The following is a 16,726-nucleotide window of genomic DNA, read 5'->3' on the forward strand; positions in this document are numbered from 1 at the left end:
ACTTATTGATTATAACTTGAAAATAAAACAAATGTACATGTTGAATTAATTTAAACTCAATAAAAACCTAAGTAATTTAAAAAAAAATTAATTGTTTTTTTTATTCAAGTTTGTGTTTTAAAAGTAAACAAGTAAAACATTATTTGCAAAGTAAAAGTTTTGTTTTTTTAAAGCTAATCTGTTTATTGGTAATTTGAAAATAAACTTAGATAATTTCATATAAATTCTAATTTTTTCCTTTGTGTAAACCATAATTGAAATTATTTGCAGAAACGTATACTTATGAGCGAAAACACTTGCTTTTATTTCAGCTTGAAAAGAATCTGCTTTCTTAGCTATTACTATTAATTTATACTTAGTTTTGCATTCCTGAGAGATAGTTTTGACACATATATGTACTCTTTAGCACTTTTAGTGTCGTAAAAGTTAAACGAATTGAATACATCTTAATTTTATACATTTATCTCATATTAGATTTTTTTATCAAAAAGCTATGCATTGCAAAATTGATTCTAATAAAGTCTGTTGATTTTTCTTCAAAAATCAAAGTCGTACAATTTTATGTTACAAAAATTTGCATACTTTAATGTTGTTTTTATTGACTGCTTTAAATATTAAATTTAGAAAAATTCTACAAAAACTCCGAAAGTTTTACTATAATAACAATAATATTGTTTACTAATAATAATAAATATTGTGTAATAATATTGCTTAGTGTAAATAACAATAATATTTGCTTTAAATTGTCATTCTCTTATACTTTTTTTCAATAAAAGATTCATGGGTCATAAGGGGTGTGGAGCAACATAAATTGCTTTTATAAAGTTATTACTCGTACTTCAACATAAAATTTATTTTTAAAGTTTTAACATAACTGCATCCTTTAATATAAAATACAAGGGTAGTTCTTTTTATGGGTAGTATTTTATGGGCACTATTTTATGTGTAGAATTGCTGCAATCAATTCTGCCCATAATTTGATATGATGTCATTAGAATAAAATTATGTGTAGTATTTACATGTTGCTGCAATTAAGTTGCTGCAATTAAATGAAAAAATTAAAAATAAAATACTGTCCAGGCCTTATATAAATATTATGGATAGTTTTTGTAGTTTTAAATTTATAAACAAACAAATAAAAAAGAACTCAAGTACACATAAACCAATAGTTTGATTTATTTGTACATTTATTTAAACTATATTTTGTAAACTAACAGAAGTATAGGCTAGACTTATTAAAAGATTATGGATATTTTTTCATTTAAGATTTGATAAAGAAAAAAAAACTTGAATACACTTAAACCAATTGTTTGATTTAAAAGTATATTTATGTAATTTATATTTTCTATATTAACAGAAGTAATGGCTTGGCATATTATAAATATTTAGAAATTATTTTTTTTTTAACATTTTATAAACAAAATTGAAATTGAACACACATAAACCAATTGTTTGATTTATAGTTGTATATATGTAATTTACATTTAGTAAACTTATAGAAGTAGTGGTTTGGTCTTATGTGTACTATTTTATGGACACTCTTTTATGTGTAGAATTGCTTCAATCAATTATGCCCATAATTATATGTGATGTCATTTAAATTATGGGTAGTATTTAGATGTTGCTGGAATTAAGTAAAATTAAAATACTGTCTAGTTTTAATACAATCAATTGGTTTAAGTGTATTCAAGTTTTATTTTTCTTTTTTAAATATTACATAAAAAAACTATCCATAATCTTTTAATAAGTCTAGCCACTACTTCTGTTAGTTTACAAAATACAATTTAAATAAATGTACAAGTAAATCAAACAATTGGTTTAAGTGTATTCAAGTTTTTTTTTTTTGTTTGTTTATAAATTTGAAACTACAAAAACTATCCATAATGTCTATATAAGGCCTGGACAGTATTTTATTTTTCATTTAATTGCAGCAACTTAATTGCAGTAACATGTAAATACTACACATAATTTTAATGACATCACATCAAATTATAGGCAGAATTGAAGTGCCCATAAAATACTACCCATAAAAAGTCCTACCGTAATATATTGCAGGCTAGTAACTTTTTCGAGCTAGCTACGTCCCTGCACAATAGTTATTTAAACAATTCTTAATCGCATAATAAGCTCGAACTTTTTCTCTAACATCCTACATTTTATTAATGTAAAACTAATGTTTACTATTTAAAGTTTACAAAAGTACTATAATCAAACAAAGTAGTTGTAGTTTACGAACACTTTAAAATAAAGTTTTCAATACTTTTTCATCTTAATATAGTTAAAAGTTTATCAGTATACAAAAATGACAGTATCGGGTTCAAATTTGAAACAGCAACTAAGTACAATATATTAAAGGGTGTATTAAATTATTGCAAATGGGGAAAAATAAAAAAAAAGCTACAATTTACAAGATGATAATTTATTTTTATTACTATTTGTTGTATACAATATAAATTTAATTTAGCTTTTCATAAGTTTTATAAATTTAACAGTTGTTAACTTTAATTTAACCTAATAGATTTGTTTAGTTTATATAAAGAACTGCCTAAAACTATCAATTAACAAAAAAATCAAATTTAAATTTAACTTATGATGTAAATTATTAATTTTCAAAAAATATATCATAACATGTAGTTTTTAAATTTGCAGTTTTGTTGATAGATAAAAATTTTGTATAAAATTCACTGCTCTGTCTTGCTTAAGCTAACACTACTGTATTAAAAGCGTTGCAATGTATTACTTCGGTAGTTAATATACGTTTTAAGTCAGTAATAACGGAAACGTAAACAAAACAACTAATAGCCTGTAATGATGACAAATTCAAAAACTTTACTCATTACTAGTGTTTATTAAAAAAATTCATTTTTTCAATTCAATTAAGTTAGCAAGACAATTTTATTTTAACAAAAGCGTGTTGACAACCACCAATTTTTGTATAAAGTTAAACAGACTAATTACTTTTTAAATAAGGTGAGTTTTAACTGAAACAAACTTAGAACTTGATTGTACTTTTCCTTGAGCAAAAAAATCCCATCTAAATTTTGATCTATGTGAAACTATTTTAATTTAATTAAAGTTTATAAATACTCAAACTTACTGTAAGAAAACATATTAAACCAGTAGCATTTATTAGTAAATGAGTCATAAAGTTTTTGGAGTCCGAATTTACCAGACATAAACTTTCGTGGGCTGCCGTGTTTTTGTTCATCGATATTCTATACTAAAAATTAACAGTTGATTGTGATTCACCTTATTTTAACGGGTTGATAAAAAACACAGCTTTTTAGTTTATTTAAGTAATTCTAAACATAATTTAATGTTTTGTTTTTTTAAGTAATAAGATTTTCGCGAGAAGGAAAAAATGTGTTTGATCTTACCCTTGGACCAAATGTTACATTATTTTATTACTCAAAAAAACTTTAAGGCTCGGTATTTTATACTTGTACTTTGGATCCGAAAAATTCTAAACCTTAGATTTTAATAACTGATTTTTAACAGAACAATTATAACGACCCAAGGTATACAATTTTGAACTTTGCACTTTTAAAAAGTTTGATAAAGTGTTGTGTTTTAAAAACTTAAGTAACTCTTTTATATGTTTGTATTTTGCTTGTCTTTTAACAATTTTAAACCAATTATAAAAGTATTCTAAATTGTATTGTAAATTGAGTATAATAATTAAATTTATGCTTGAAGTTTTCAAAGTTTACAAATATGTTTTCTATAGCTAATAACAGCTAAGCTTTATATTTAAAAGATACCAAGTTTTATTTTTGGAAAGCACAACACAATGTTTTGTAAGATTTAAAAACTAAAATAAGATAACTGTAATTGATCAAGTTTATAAATAGTCTTTTAAATTATAAAGAAATATCATGTTTAGAAAACGGCATATAAAAAAAGCATATGAAATGCTGTCTTTTTAAAAAACAGCTTAAACTTTTATAAATAAAATGTGTTATTTCAAAAATATTTTTTATTAGTAGAATAATCAATCATTCTGTTTTTTTTTAAATGATTTCAACTTTTGTAAAAAAATTTTGAAAATAAATTTGAACGCTCTTTTAGATTAAATACTTTATGCTTTTTTTTTTTTTGGTATTTAATTTATTTTATACTTTATTATATTTGTTTTTTATTTTCTCTATTTTTTGAATAATACAATCATAAAACTTTGCAGTGTCATTTATATATAAAAACTTTTTTTTTAAATCACTTTCAATTAAATTTTTAAATTAAAAAATAAGGTAATACTTAAGTTTCTTCTAATGTAAAAGCGTTTCAAAACTCCTACGTAACTAATTAGCAATAGGCATTAATATTACGCTCATAAAAGTATAGCAAATGTATTTTATACCTTTGATGTAATTTCATGAGTAAACTTTACAAAACTTATAACTAAAAGTATTGAAGCACTGTCTAATAACTTATTTATCTTAAAGTAATTGGTTAAACCACAAACGTTTAAAATTATGTTTGACTATAAAATGCTTTCTAAACTGTTATCAAAAACAATAACGATAAACTTGAAAATAAATATATGTAAACAAACTGAATTCAAACTAAAGTAGTTACTTTATAATCCAAGACATCTAACAATATCCAAGTAGTGTACGACTGGACAATCGAAGGCTTTTTTTCGTACACTAGGTCCTGGGATCAATCGTTTTAAGCGCTTTTTTTTATTGTCGTTCAAGAAAATTATTATGACATACTAGTTGAGTAAACAATTGTGCCAGAAGTTTAGCTAAACTTTTCTATAGCTCATAACAAACAAGCTTTGTATTTAAAAGATACCAATTTTTTTTTAAACACAACACAGTGTTTTGTGAAAAATTTTGTAAAAATTATAAAATAAAATAATAATAATTGATCAAGTTTATAAATAAGCTTATAAGTTGTAAAAAAAATTCATGCTTAGAAAACTACATATAAAAAAAGCATATGAAATTCCGTCTTTAAAAAAACAGCTTAAACTTATTTCATTTATATTGTCTTATTTTGAAAATATTTTTTATTAGTAGAACAATCAATCATTCTAGTATTTTTTAAGACGATTTTAGTTTTTGTATTTAAACTGTGAAAATAGATTTGAATGCATTTTTACGTAAAATTAAATTTTTTTTTTTGGTTTTAATGTATTTTATACTATTATTATATTTGTTTTTTATTTTCTGTAATTTTTAAACAATACAATTAAAAAATGTTGCAGTGTCATTTATAAATTATTTCACTTTCAATTAAATTTTTAAATTTTAAAGAATAAGGTAACGCTTAAGTTTTTTCTAATGTAAAAGCGTTTCAAAACTCCTACGTAACTTATTAGCAACAGGCATTAATATTACGCTCATAAAAGTATAGCATATGTATTTTATACCTTTGATGTAATTTCATGAGTAAACTTTACAAAACCTATAGCTAAAAGTATTGATGCACTGCCTATAAACTCTTATTTGTAAACATCTACTGGGTTCAAGATCCGGAACCGGAACTTCCCGAAATCGGCCATCTTTTGCTTGGAACCCGATCCGGCTGGATCCTAATTTTAAAAAAATATCCGGAACCAGATCCGGCCGACTCCTAACTGAAATTTGGCCGGGTCCGGATCCAATTAGTTTGGAAATACTTTTTTCCGCAATCAGCTTCTTTCAGTTTTAAAAACTTAGATTATTGTGGTTTGAATATTTAATACATGTAAGAATAGTCAAGCGAAACAGACTATTTAAAAATTAGTTAATCAATCATTTGCTGTAAATATGCAGGTACATACAGTAGTTTATCAAAAGTTTATAAGTTTTCATTTTAATTATGACCATTATCTAATCTACTTTTGATGCAAATTTTAAAAATTTTTTGAGTAGAAAGCATTTTTTAGATCTATTATAATAAGTTTAGGGAGATACGATTCGGTTTTTTTTTTTAAGTGATTAGAAACAGCGTTTACACACGGTCAGGATCAGGACACTCAGGATAGTTCAATAGTTTTGTAAATTTAAGCACTTTTAAATTTTAGAAAATAAATAATCTAGGTTTAAGTTATTTAGTTAGGTTTAATAGAATTTTTTACAATTCAATTTTTATAACTGTATTTTTTGATACAAGCTTGAATTTTAGAAATTTTTAATGGTTAGAAAAACATTTTAAAGCGTTTGATAAAAACTCAAGATGGTTCAGTACAGTTTCATTGAAAAAAAAAGGCAACCTTGTAGAAATATAAGACATTAATCATATTGTTTTTAAGATAGTTAATTTTTAACAGTTAAATAGTTTATTTCTCCTTTATAAAAAATGTCAACTGCATGAAAATATTTCAACGTAAGTGAGGAAGATCCTTGTTATGCAATCTGCAGTTTTTGCAATAAAAGACTCATAAAAGAGGTAATGCTAATTTTTACAGCACTTTTTTTACTAAAGCGTTTGAATTCAAAACATCAAAGAGAAATTTCAGAGGCTAGAAAATCATCATCATCATCCAACAAAGCAGTCAGCGATAGTTCGTCCCCAACTCCAAAACAAAGGAAATTACAAAAAATTATACTTAATATTTATATTTAATTCTACTTAGCAAATTAAATTTATAATTAAGCATTTTTAAGCTTTTTGCTAGGAAGTTTCATTAAATTTCATTTTTAGATGTTTATTCATATATAGGGAAAAAGTGCTGTGTTATTTATTTGTGTTTTAAACTCTCATTACTTTATTATACTTTCATTATTTAACCCAGTTATATTTCTTTCAGAATTTTTATTTAATCTCTTATTGTTAACAAAGTTTCTGATATACTGAGATATAACTAAATTTTTATCAATTAGTCAAGGAACATAAGTTTAAAAGTCTAAAGATATAGAGAGGTAAATTAACATTTAAAAACATATTTTAAATAAAAAATATACAATAAACCTAGTTTTTGAAATAATAAATAAATTTAAAAAATCATTTTTTGAATTTTATAGAATTCTAAAATTCGTAACTAAATGAGAGTGCGTAACGTCATAACGGCGTAAAGATGTTAGAGGTTACTGTATATGGTAAGCTGGTCATATAAACTTAATAGTCTCTAAAATTAATTTTTATAACCGGTTGTTTATACAGTATTTTGTATGAAACTTCATAAATAAATTTGTATATTAGTTTTAAATACCTCGTTTAACTAGAATTATTATAATTAGAGTGATTAATTGAACAAAAGCGAAAAATTGCTCAAAATTAAAAAAGGACCTAAATACGCAAAAAGACCTCTCGGTCACCGAGTTGCATACTCAACTTAATCAAAATTATAACGAGCTACAAATGAAAAAAACAAGAAAAAACTTAAGAGTCAAAATTTAAAGTCTAAAACGAAAAACTCTATGAAAATGAGACTATTACACTTTACAACATTAAATATTGTTCTGAAAAAATATACACACATATATCTAACATTATATACACACAAAATGTATTTTGAACTCTACGTCAAAAGGTAAAGTTGTTATCTGAATTTCTATTCTTAATTTATCAATAGTTTTAGCAAATAATTTAACCTTTTATATGATTTTAAAAGGATTAAAAAAAAAATTGAAGTTTTTAAAAAAAAGTATGTTTTTGAATGTAGACTTTACTATAAACTTGTTAAAAATAAGCAAAAGAAATTAAAGCTATAGCATAAAAAAGATAATAATAACAATAAATATATAAAATAAAGCTGCAATTTTCAAAATAAAAAAGTAAAATAAAGCTGTATCCATAAAAAAAATTGCTTAAACTACATAAAAAGTATAAAATAATTTCTCCTTTTTAAAAATTTACCAGTTTTAACAAACTACAAACATAATGTACAAATTTAAACATAAAAACTCTTAACTCATAGTTGATTAAATTTACAACATTTTTTGTTATTTTAAAATTTCTTACACTCTCATTGTACTTTTCATAGTAAACAAACTTTGTCTTTATAAAAATTTTTTAAAGAAATTTTTTAGTTAAATACTTTTACATTTGTTTAACACCTAAATAAAAAGTATTTTGTTGTTTACAAAATTGAATTCTTGTTTTACATTTATTTTGTTTTTAACAATCTTAAGCTAGTATAACTTATTTATGCTATCTTTTCCTAATAACAAAAATGCGGGGCGATTTTTTTTCCATTATAAAGTCTGTGATTAATCTTAGAAACTTAAATTTAAGTAGATAGCAGTGCAGCAACATTCAAAGTAGAACTATGAAGTTATTTATTATTACTTTTGTGTGTTTAATTCTTTTCAAATCAATTTCACAGGTTTACACGTATAAACATACCACTTTTCTTAAGTCAGTCTAGGACACAGTTTTAGCTTATATAAAGTTAGATCAATTCTCTAAAGTATTTTTAACTTTTTATGTTACTTACACAGCCTGTAGATGTTTTTGACTAAGAATCATAATTCGATTTAAATTATTTTCGAATAAAACACTTTGTCATGATATAAAAAAATTTTAAGGAAAAAAAGTTTTTTGATTTTATTTTTGTTTAACACCTAAATAAAAAAAATTTTGTGGTTTACAAAATTGAATTCTTGTTTTAAGTTTATTTCTTTTTTAACAATCTCAAGCTAGTATAACTTATTTAAGCTATCTTCTTAATAATTAAAATATAGGGCAATTTTTTTTTTTCATTTTAGCTAAATGGGCGTTTATAAAAAGGAGTTTGGGAAACCCTGCTGATTAACATTTGTGGGTAATAAAAAAAGATATCAAAAATAAAAACTAAAATACATTTTATGTTAATAATAAATTGACAGAAGAGCAACTCCTTGTTTTGTAGAGAAAAGTGGTTAGATGTTTTTTATTTTTGTGACTTTCTGTTGATCAGCAGAATTTAGTCTATTTATTTTTAATTTTTGACGTTCTGTGTCTTTTTAAAAGTGTAGTAACTGCACTACTTCAGATACCATGAAAATTGTTTTGTTGTAAAAGAAAAATAATTATTATTTTAGTCCAAAATATAACTGGAAGGGTAGCAATTTCTCTTTTTGAAAGCTTTTCTTTTGTCGTAATACTTATACTACAAAAAAATTTTAAATAAATATTTTTCAATAAACACGGTTAAAGTTTTTTTTCATATATTCAATAAAAAAATGTTAAAAACAGACTAAAATAGAAAGTTCTTTTTTTTTTTTTGAAAACTACTACCAATAAAAAATCTTTTAAGACTAACATATGAAGATACAACCCTGTTCTTACAAGTTTGTATGAGTTATTACTATCAATGAGGTGGGAACCGCTCAGTTCTAAACCCGCAATCATTTCCCACCCGCGCACAATTCCCTTCCAATCAAATTTGAAAACCGCCACCGACCATGGGTAAGGGGTTACAGTGATAGTAAAAATTTACAAAAAAATATGAAATATTTTTGAGTGGGAAATGATCGAGGGTGGGAATTGTTAGTATATCAATAAGGTATGCAGAGCATCTACTTAATTTGAAAATCCTTCATACTAGCTAACAAAGTATTGTAAAAAAGTATATTGTATAACTGATATATTTTGGGTAAAAAAAGACAACATGAAACTTTAAATTTCCAACTATTTTATAAACAAATGGCTCTCTTAACGAAAAAAAAACTTTTTAATAATGATTTTGAAAACTTAATTTAACAGTAATAAGTGAATTAATGTTTTTCACATACATTTTTAAGTAGAAGATAAATTAAAAAAATAATAACTAAGAAAAATTTACATAACTTTTCTTATGTAAACTTGAAATTAAATTCAAGGTTGTAGCAAAAATTGTATTAAAAGTAAAAATGCAAAAAACCCTAACTGGATTTTTTAGTGGTATAAAACTAAAGGCAAAGCATCAAAGGTTTAGATAACTAAGTGGTAAAGAAGAACATTTATTTTAATTTTCTGTTTAGAAAAAATAATTATAAAACAACTAATACGAGAAGATTTTAATTACTAGAACTTAGTTTAACAATCTTAAATTTTAGGTAGGTAGATTCTCTTTATTTTTTTTATATGCTTCCTTGTTTTCTCTAACGATTCAAAAACAGAGGTGTAAGAGAGATAGGCCATTATGTATGCCATTTTATCAAGTAGCTTATAAAAAAAAGTTTTTAAATGCAATTATATGTTGCTATAATCATATAAGTACAGCATAAGCAGTTTAGTATGTCCTAACGAGGTTCCAAATACATATTTTTAACAAACTGGAAATGTAAAAAGTCCTTTATTAAACAAATTCAAAGTTAAAGAAAAAATGTAACAATGATATTTATTAAAAAAAAAATAGTATTTGTTACTTATTTTAAGCATAGGAAAAAAAGACTGACTTAAACGTTAAAAAGTAAAAGATACTTTCATTGTCACGCTTTTGACAGAATTTTATTGAAACAATTCTACTTTATAATATTAAACGTTAAATCAAATAAAAACTTAAGTTTGTTTTAAATACTCTAAAACATACTTAAACAGTTGATTTAACTCTATCAAAATGAAATTAAACCATGATTTTATAAAAAAAGAAAAACATTATTCATTAAAATTAGATTACTTTGATAAAACCTAACTTTATTGTTCTAAAACATGTCAAAAATATTTAAACAAATACTTAAAAAAACTCTAACTTAATTTTAAATAGATATAAGTAATACTTTACCATAACATCTTACCAATAGAAAAAAAATTAAACTAAGTTTGAAATTGTATTATTAGCATAAAACTGATCCCAATGGAAATCATAAATAAATTTGTTAAAAAAACTTGCCTAAAATACAATTTTTAAACTACTAAATCAAGAACAATTTAAATATTTACTAAATTAACAAAAGCAATGATATAAATGACAAAAAAATAACTAGTTCAAATTTTTAGCTCCAAACACTTATCAAGCTGCTTAGTTCGCTTGTTTAATGTGTTGGGAGTTTCTTTGGGATTCTTCATTCTTTTCAAGTTGTTCTTGTGCCTCTTAGAACGAATGTGGTCTATAAAAATTTTCAACTTTAATAATCCAGTTAATTTAGCAACGCGGAATTTACATTTTCAAAACCTTAACATTTAAACAGCTTAAAAAACCACTTAAACTACAATAAACTGAAATGAAATATCAAACCCTGCCAGCAAAGGGCCTGCACCCTCAACCCTCCGCAAACCTCGCAAATTTTGTGCTTTCTCCTCTCATCACTGTTTCCCAAACGTTCAGCTTTTATCGCTTCCACGTCAGCAACGCCCTGTTGAACAATTGGAAATCAAAGAGTGTAAAAGTTGGGTTGCAAAGGTTCTGGTTACTCGTTTATTTGTTTAGATTCGTAAGAATACTTAATTGGTAACATTAACACAAAATAATTGTTATAAATATGATTAAACTTCAAACATAAAACAAACACGACAGTGTATCTTTTAAATTACTGAATGTATTTTAAATAAAAAGTCAAATAGAAAATCATAATTAAAACAAACTATACTTGGATCATTTGCTTTTAAAAACCTTACACCGGATCTTTGAAAAAATAAAGTTTAAAAAGTTTAAATAAAGCAAAAAAATATTTTAAAAACATACCTCTAAATTAACTTTTTCAAGTCTTTCAGCGACTAGAGGGTTGGCTGAAAAGAAATTTTTAAGAATTTTTAAAGCGGGTTTATGAACTTTTTCAACCCAATCTTCTGGCTGTGAAGCATCAAAAGGAAATACTGGTATCGCATTTGCTCCTTTTAGAAATAGTAAGATATATATTTTTGACGAAGTGTTCGAAAATAATATAAATATCTAATGTAGATAGTTTTAAAATGTGGAATAAATTTTCTGCTATCTAATATTATCAATTATTAGAATTTTTTTTGACACATAACTAAACTTGATTAACATATTTTTGAACTGTAAAAAATATTTAAAATGCTAAAAGTTATGTAAGTTTTTGAAAACACAAGTCTAACAAGTTTAAAAAAACTAAAGACCATTTATTTACTGTTGTAATAACAACTAGTTGTAATATACTAAATCAGCAAGCACTTACAACAGTGTTGTTACTCTTTAAGGCAAGCGCCGTAATTATTTAGCAAAAACTAACCTGAGTTGACCTGAGTTTATGAAAAATTAAAAATTTAAAAATAATATGAGCCAAAACTTAAGAAAAAAAACTACTATTAATCAAGCTCAAATACCTGAAAATACCAAATCAATAACAGAACGACTTAAAAAAAAACATAATTTTTAGAAAAAAATATTTTAAGTCACAAAAACTAGTCTGAGATTTAAGAAAAACATCAAAACTAGCCTGAGTTGGTCTGAGTTATATTGGTTCGTTTTTTTTTTTTTTTCAAATTAGCCGGAGTTACCTGAATAGCCAGATGTTTGGCAATCCTGTCAAATACAAGAACTGAGTACGTAAAGATAATTAAATCTATTATATCTCCTAAATGGTGTAAATAAAATGTAGCTAACTTCTGACAAGCCGCTTGTTTATCCACTTAACTTGGTATTTAGCATACTTCCAAGTGTTTACGTTCATTTTTTCAATAGAACTTTTCAATAGTTTTTCTTTTTCTTGACTGTTGTCATCTTTTGTTGTGAAATAGTCATGAAACTCTGTAAAAAATATTAATGTTTTCTTTTTCACAGGCAATCACAATGTTAGTTATTGTTTTAATTGCAATTTTATCATCATTAGTTTGCTTACATAAAATGGTTTACTACTTTTAAAATAAAGTAATTATAAGTTTCATATCACAATTGTTTTAGAAGCATTTTTGTCTGAAAGTCAATTTAAATTTTACTAAATCAAACAGTAAGCATATAAACAATTAGGTGAGGAAAAACTAGTTATTTTAAACCTATATTTATTTGATTCAAGTATTTCAAAAATATATTGTTTAATATGTTAAGATACAAAGTTAAAAACGTATAGTAAAAAATTAAAAGGTACATTTTAAGAGTAAAGAAGGAAAAATAAGAAATATTTTAAATAAGTTTAAATTTTGATATTAGTTCTAAAACTCTTAAAAACGTAACATTTATTTAATTACTAATAAAGTTTAAGATAAAGACAAAACGCAATCTAATTCTCCGATCATACAAGTATTTATTCATTACATTTAAAAACTTTGGAAATACAAAAACACATTTATAGCTTTTCATATACTTTAAAATAAACAACAAAAAACCTAAATACTTATGAAAATATAATAAAAAAAATTCAGCTTTCTTCATTCTTAGTCTACTAGACAGTTTTATTTAAATAGTAGTACAATCTTATTTAGTGTTGAAATTTAGTTTGTGTTTCGAAGTATTTAATGAAATAAAAATATGAGTTATAAAGAAGCATTATGAACTAAATTCTATTACTTAACTAACAACTATTTGAATAAACAGATATAACTTATTCTAATTAAAATTCCGACATACAATAGAGTTACTTTTATTAAAGCCTTTATAAGACAACAAAACTTTAAGAATTTAATTTAAAATTCAGTTCAAAAACACAAAAGCGAACTTAAGAAAAAGTTAAAAAATTTATAAATTACATATTTAGAGCAAAATCAAACCTTTAAAACCAATTGATTGAAAAATTCCTTGAGTATAATCGGCTTCTTTGTTGTCTTTTAATCTGTAATTAAGAAACATTATTCCAATTAATATTATAAACATTTAAAAAAAAAAAAAACTTTTTACCTTTCTGCGTTATATTTATCGTGAAAATTTTGAAGTTCTTCCAACAAACCTCTTTCTAACATTTTACCAACTCTTTTACGAACTCGAACCTCCAATACTAAAATATACAGTCAGTAAGATTGATAATATTTTGCGCAAAGCTTATATTAATCACTAAACTACTAAATTTGTTTCTCCAACTACTTTAGTTGCAACAGGTTTTGCAGAAAGTATTTTGTAACATAACTATTAAAATAAACACGTTATTCAGCAAAAATAACTAAAGTGAACAATATATTTACTTATAAACATAAAATATATGTTTTTCAATTACACTTTTAAGTTTGAAACAGAAAATTTAAAATTTGAAAAAACTGTAGCTGATTTTTTTTTCAGAAAGTTACTTATTTTAAGCTAGAAGCTTTGTTATGAGCTAGTAAAATACCCGTATCATAAGAATTAAAAAAAACTTGATGTTATAAGCAATGTTTATTGTTTCCATATAACAAATCCAACAAACTTTTCGGCTGACATTGAACCCATAGCATGCAGGTTTTAGGGAACCTGATGGGACCCCCGTAACCTGAGGAGCCTGAGGAAACCCTCTGGTTTTTGTGGTGATCGCTCAATTTCACCCCCGTTTTCTTGTAAACCTGATGTTTTAAAATTTATTGTTAATTAACTTTCAATTAATCATACTTATTTCCAACTGATGTTTAAAAAAGTGCTTTGTTATTATTCTTTCATTTTGTTTTTATTACATTTTAAACCTGTTGTTTAAATTAAACAAGGTTTATTGTGGATACTTAATTTGTTTTTAATGTAAATTTCTTTACTAAAACAGAAATATCAGCAACTAAACGCATAAAATTCTAAAATATAGTTTTAATTTTTTAATAAAAAACTACCATAAAATGTAAAAATACAATATATACCTTATTTGCTTATATTATGAATTAAAAACCTATTTTCAAACCTGCAAAGCATTTATAACTTTTCTCTTGTCATTTGGGTGAATTAACAAGGCAGATTCTGGATCTTTTTGTTGAAGAAGTTCGTGCAATTTTTCCGCAGGTTCATTTCCAAGTTCCTATGTTTATTAGCTTAAATGTTTGAAAGGCTATATCAGCACTAAATGTGCTATAAACTATAAATTTTGAATGCAAATTAAAAAATTTATATATAAATTAAAACTTTAAGATAAAAGAAAAGAATATTCCTCACAACATTTAAATTGCATAAATAAATAGTCTTAAAGTTTGTTAGAACATTTAATCATTTTTAAAATCTGATAATTATATCTTGTTATGTGCCAAGTAGGACTTTTAATTGAAATTTTTCAAGACATAAAAATTAATAATGAAAAAAACTTTTTTTATCAAATTCTCAATTCTACAAAAAAAAAGTTTTATATTTCAGTTTAAAACTTCACAAAAGACAAACAGTCTTAAACAGAAAACAAACACTAGGTTTTAAAAAATATGTCAGAATTACTTTTATGTAATTGTTGTGCTCAGGGCATTCCTTGTTTTCATCAGATCGGAGTAATTGTTTCCACAAAACGCTTTCAATGTAGTAGTTGGTTCCTCCAGCTATAACCGGCACCTTTCCTCTCGATTGTATGTCTGAAATCTGGTCAAATATTGAAATCTAAGTGATCTACATTGAAGTATCAAAAAAACTGTATACATTAAAGTCTAAATATGTAATTTAAATTTTCAGAGTAAAATGGATTATTACATGCTCTAATGCAGGGTTTCCAAAACTTTTTTTCACAAGAAATCAAAAAATCTATGGCCCCCTCTACACACGTCTACTAAAGTAAAAAAAATACTATTTAAAACATGATTTCTAAATAGCTATACTTTCGAAGGATGCTGATACTTGATTATATTTAATTAGCAAAATAACTTAACTGTAAGCTACATATACAGGCTTATTCAGCCATCCGGTTTGCAAAACTTTTAAAAGTGTACATACTAGTTCTGTTAACAAATTTCTATTATCTCTAACGCATACATACATTTATTGTACTTTATATCTATGGTCTCTAAAAATAGTTCATTAATAAAATAACTTTGGATATTTAGATAAACTATAAAAAATATAGACGGTATTTGAATGCAGTATGCTTTTTATTAGACAGACATGAAAGTGCTTTAAATTTGTCATACTAAATAAGTATGAGAAAAAGCTTAGAAATTCTAAGAAATTTTAACATCACAAATAAATTTCAAGTAAAGCCTTACAATAGTTAAAGTATAACCTTCAATATTTGCAAAGCTATACAAAAACTTGTTCAAGTTGTCAAAACTAAAAATAGTAAAGTAAACATTCAAAACTTTTAAAATACTGTAAATAGTTACAAAAATAGTAAACTGTACTTTAAAAAACACACAACTAAAAAAAGATTTTCAAATTGTAACTTTTTTATTAGATTTTATAGTAAACATCAGTGACCAGAAAGTTTAAACGAATTGTCAAATTGTAGTAACATAACTAAAAATACAATACTTAAACTAACAATGGGAAGTACTTGATTGGTGAAGTGAACAGCGGTGTACTTATCAAGCGGATCAGTTATTCCAATCATGTGATGAGGACATACTTCGAGTTCTTCCGGGGTCACTTTATTCGTCACTATATCCAAACCTTCGTATATCTGTATATCACTATTTGGTATAAAAAAAAATAAAAATAGTAATATTTAATTTCTCAAAAATTTTTAGACACGAACATAGTGTATCTTTAACTAAAATGTTACTACACTTAAATAAGGATTTAAAAAACTATACAGACGGCAATCATTCAGTAAAAAATTCAGATTAATTATTATACTATCTCAAAGTTTCAGTAGTTTTTGCTTTGCTAGTTGATTCTAGCACTCATTTGATAAAAAATTATCTTAATAAATAAATTCCAACTAAATACTCTACCATACCTGCATGGCGTCAGCGCTGACAACCTCCCCGCCCAAAACTTCAGCAATTTCCAGCGCCAACTTCGACTTGCCCGCTCCGGTTGCCCCCAAAACCACAACCACTTCTTCCACCTTCTTCTGCATCATAAAATTCGTCACTTTCTTTGTCATTCCAATAATTCTTTTTAACATTTATGACG

General features: G+C 24.7%; 1 protein-coding gene across 1 annotated transcript; it reads right to left on the reverse strand.

Moving 5' to 3' along the window:
- Nucleotides 1-10,470: 10,470 nt before the first annotated feature.
- On the reverse strand, nucleotides 10,471-16,710 carry LOC145842274 (tRNA dimethylallyltransferase-like). The gene is made up of 11 exons (XM_082949696.1): nucleotides 16,548-16,710; nucleotides 16,131-16,268; nucleotides 15,101-15,238; nucleotides 14,583-14,696; nucleotides 14,127-14,259; nucleotides 13,628-13,724; nucleotides 13,501-13,562; nucleotides 12,401-12,544; nucleotides 11,519-11,667; nucleotides 11,072-11,189; nucleotides 10,471-10,943 (listed from the first exon to the last, which is right to left on the reverse strand). The coding sequence occupies exons 1-11, from the start codon at nucleotides 16,695-16,697 to the stop codon at nucleotides 10,822-10,824; spliced, it is 1,365 nt and encodes a 454-aa protein (XP_082805822.1). The 5' UTR covers nucleotides 16,698-16,710; the 3' UTR covers nucleotides 10,471-10,821.
- Nucleotides 16,711-16,726: the final 16 nt, after the last annotated feature.

This window comes from Thalia democratica, chromosome 8 (genome assembly GCF_965202585.1).
Source record: "Thalia democratica chromosome 8, ktThaDemo2.hap1.1, whole genome shotgun sequence".
Taxonomy (NCBI): Eukaryota; Metazoa; Chordata; class Thaliacea; order Salpida; family Salpidae; genus Thalia; species Thalia democratica.

Bases quoted from the DNA above. Each gene is read 5' to 3' on its own strand.
- LOC145842274 (XM_082949696.1), bottom strand. From the start codon at position 16,697: ATGACAAAGAAAGTGACGAATTTTATGATGCAGAAGAAGGTGGAAGAA. The intron at 13,563-13,627 runs GTAAAAAGTTTT...TCTTAATTACAG, and splicing joins GATAAATATAACGCAGAAAG to ATTAAAAGACAACAAAGAAG. The intron at 11,190-11,518 runs GTATGTTTTTAA...ATTGTTCAACAG, and splicing joins TTGAAAAAGTTAATTTAGAG to GGCGTTGCTGACGTGGAAGC.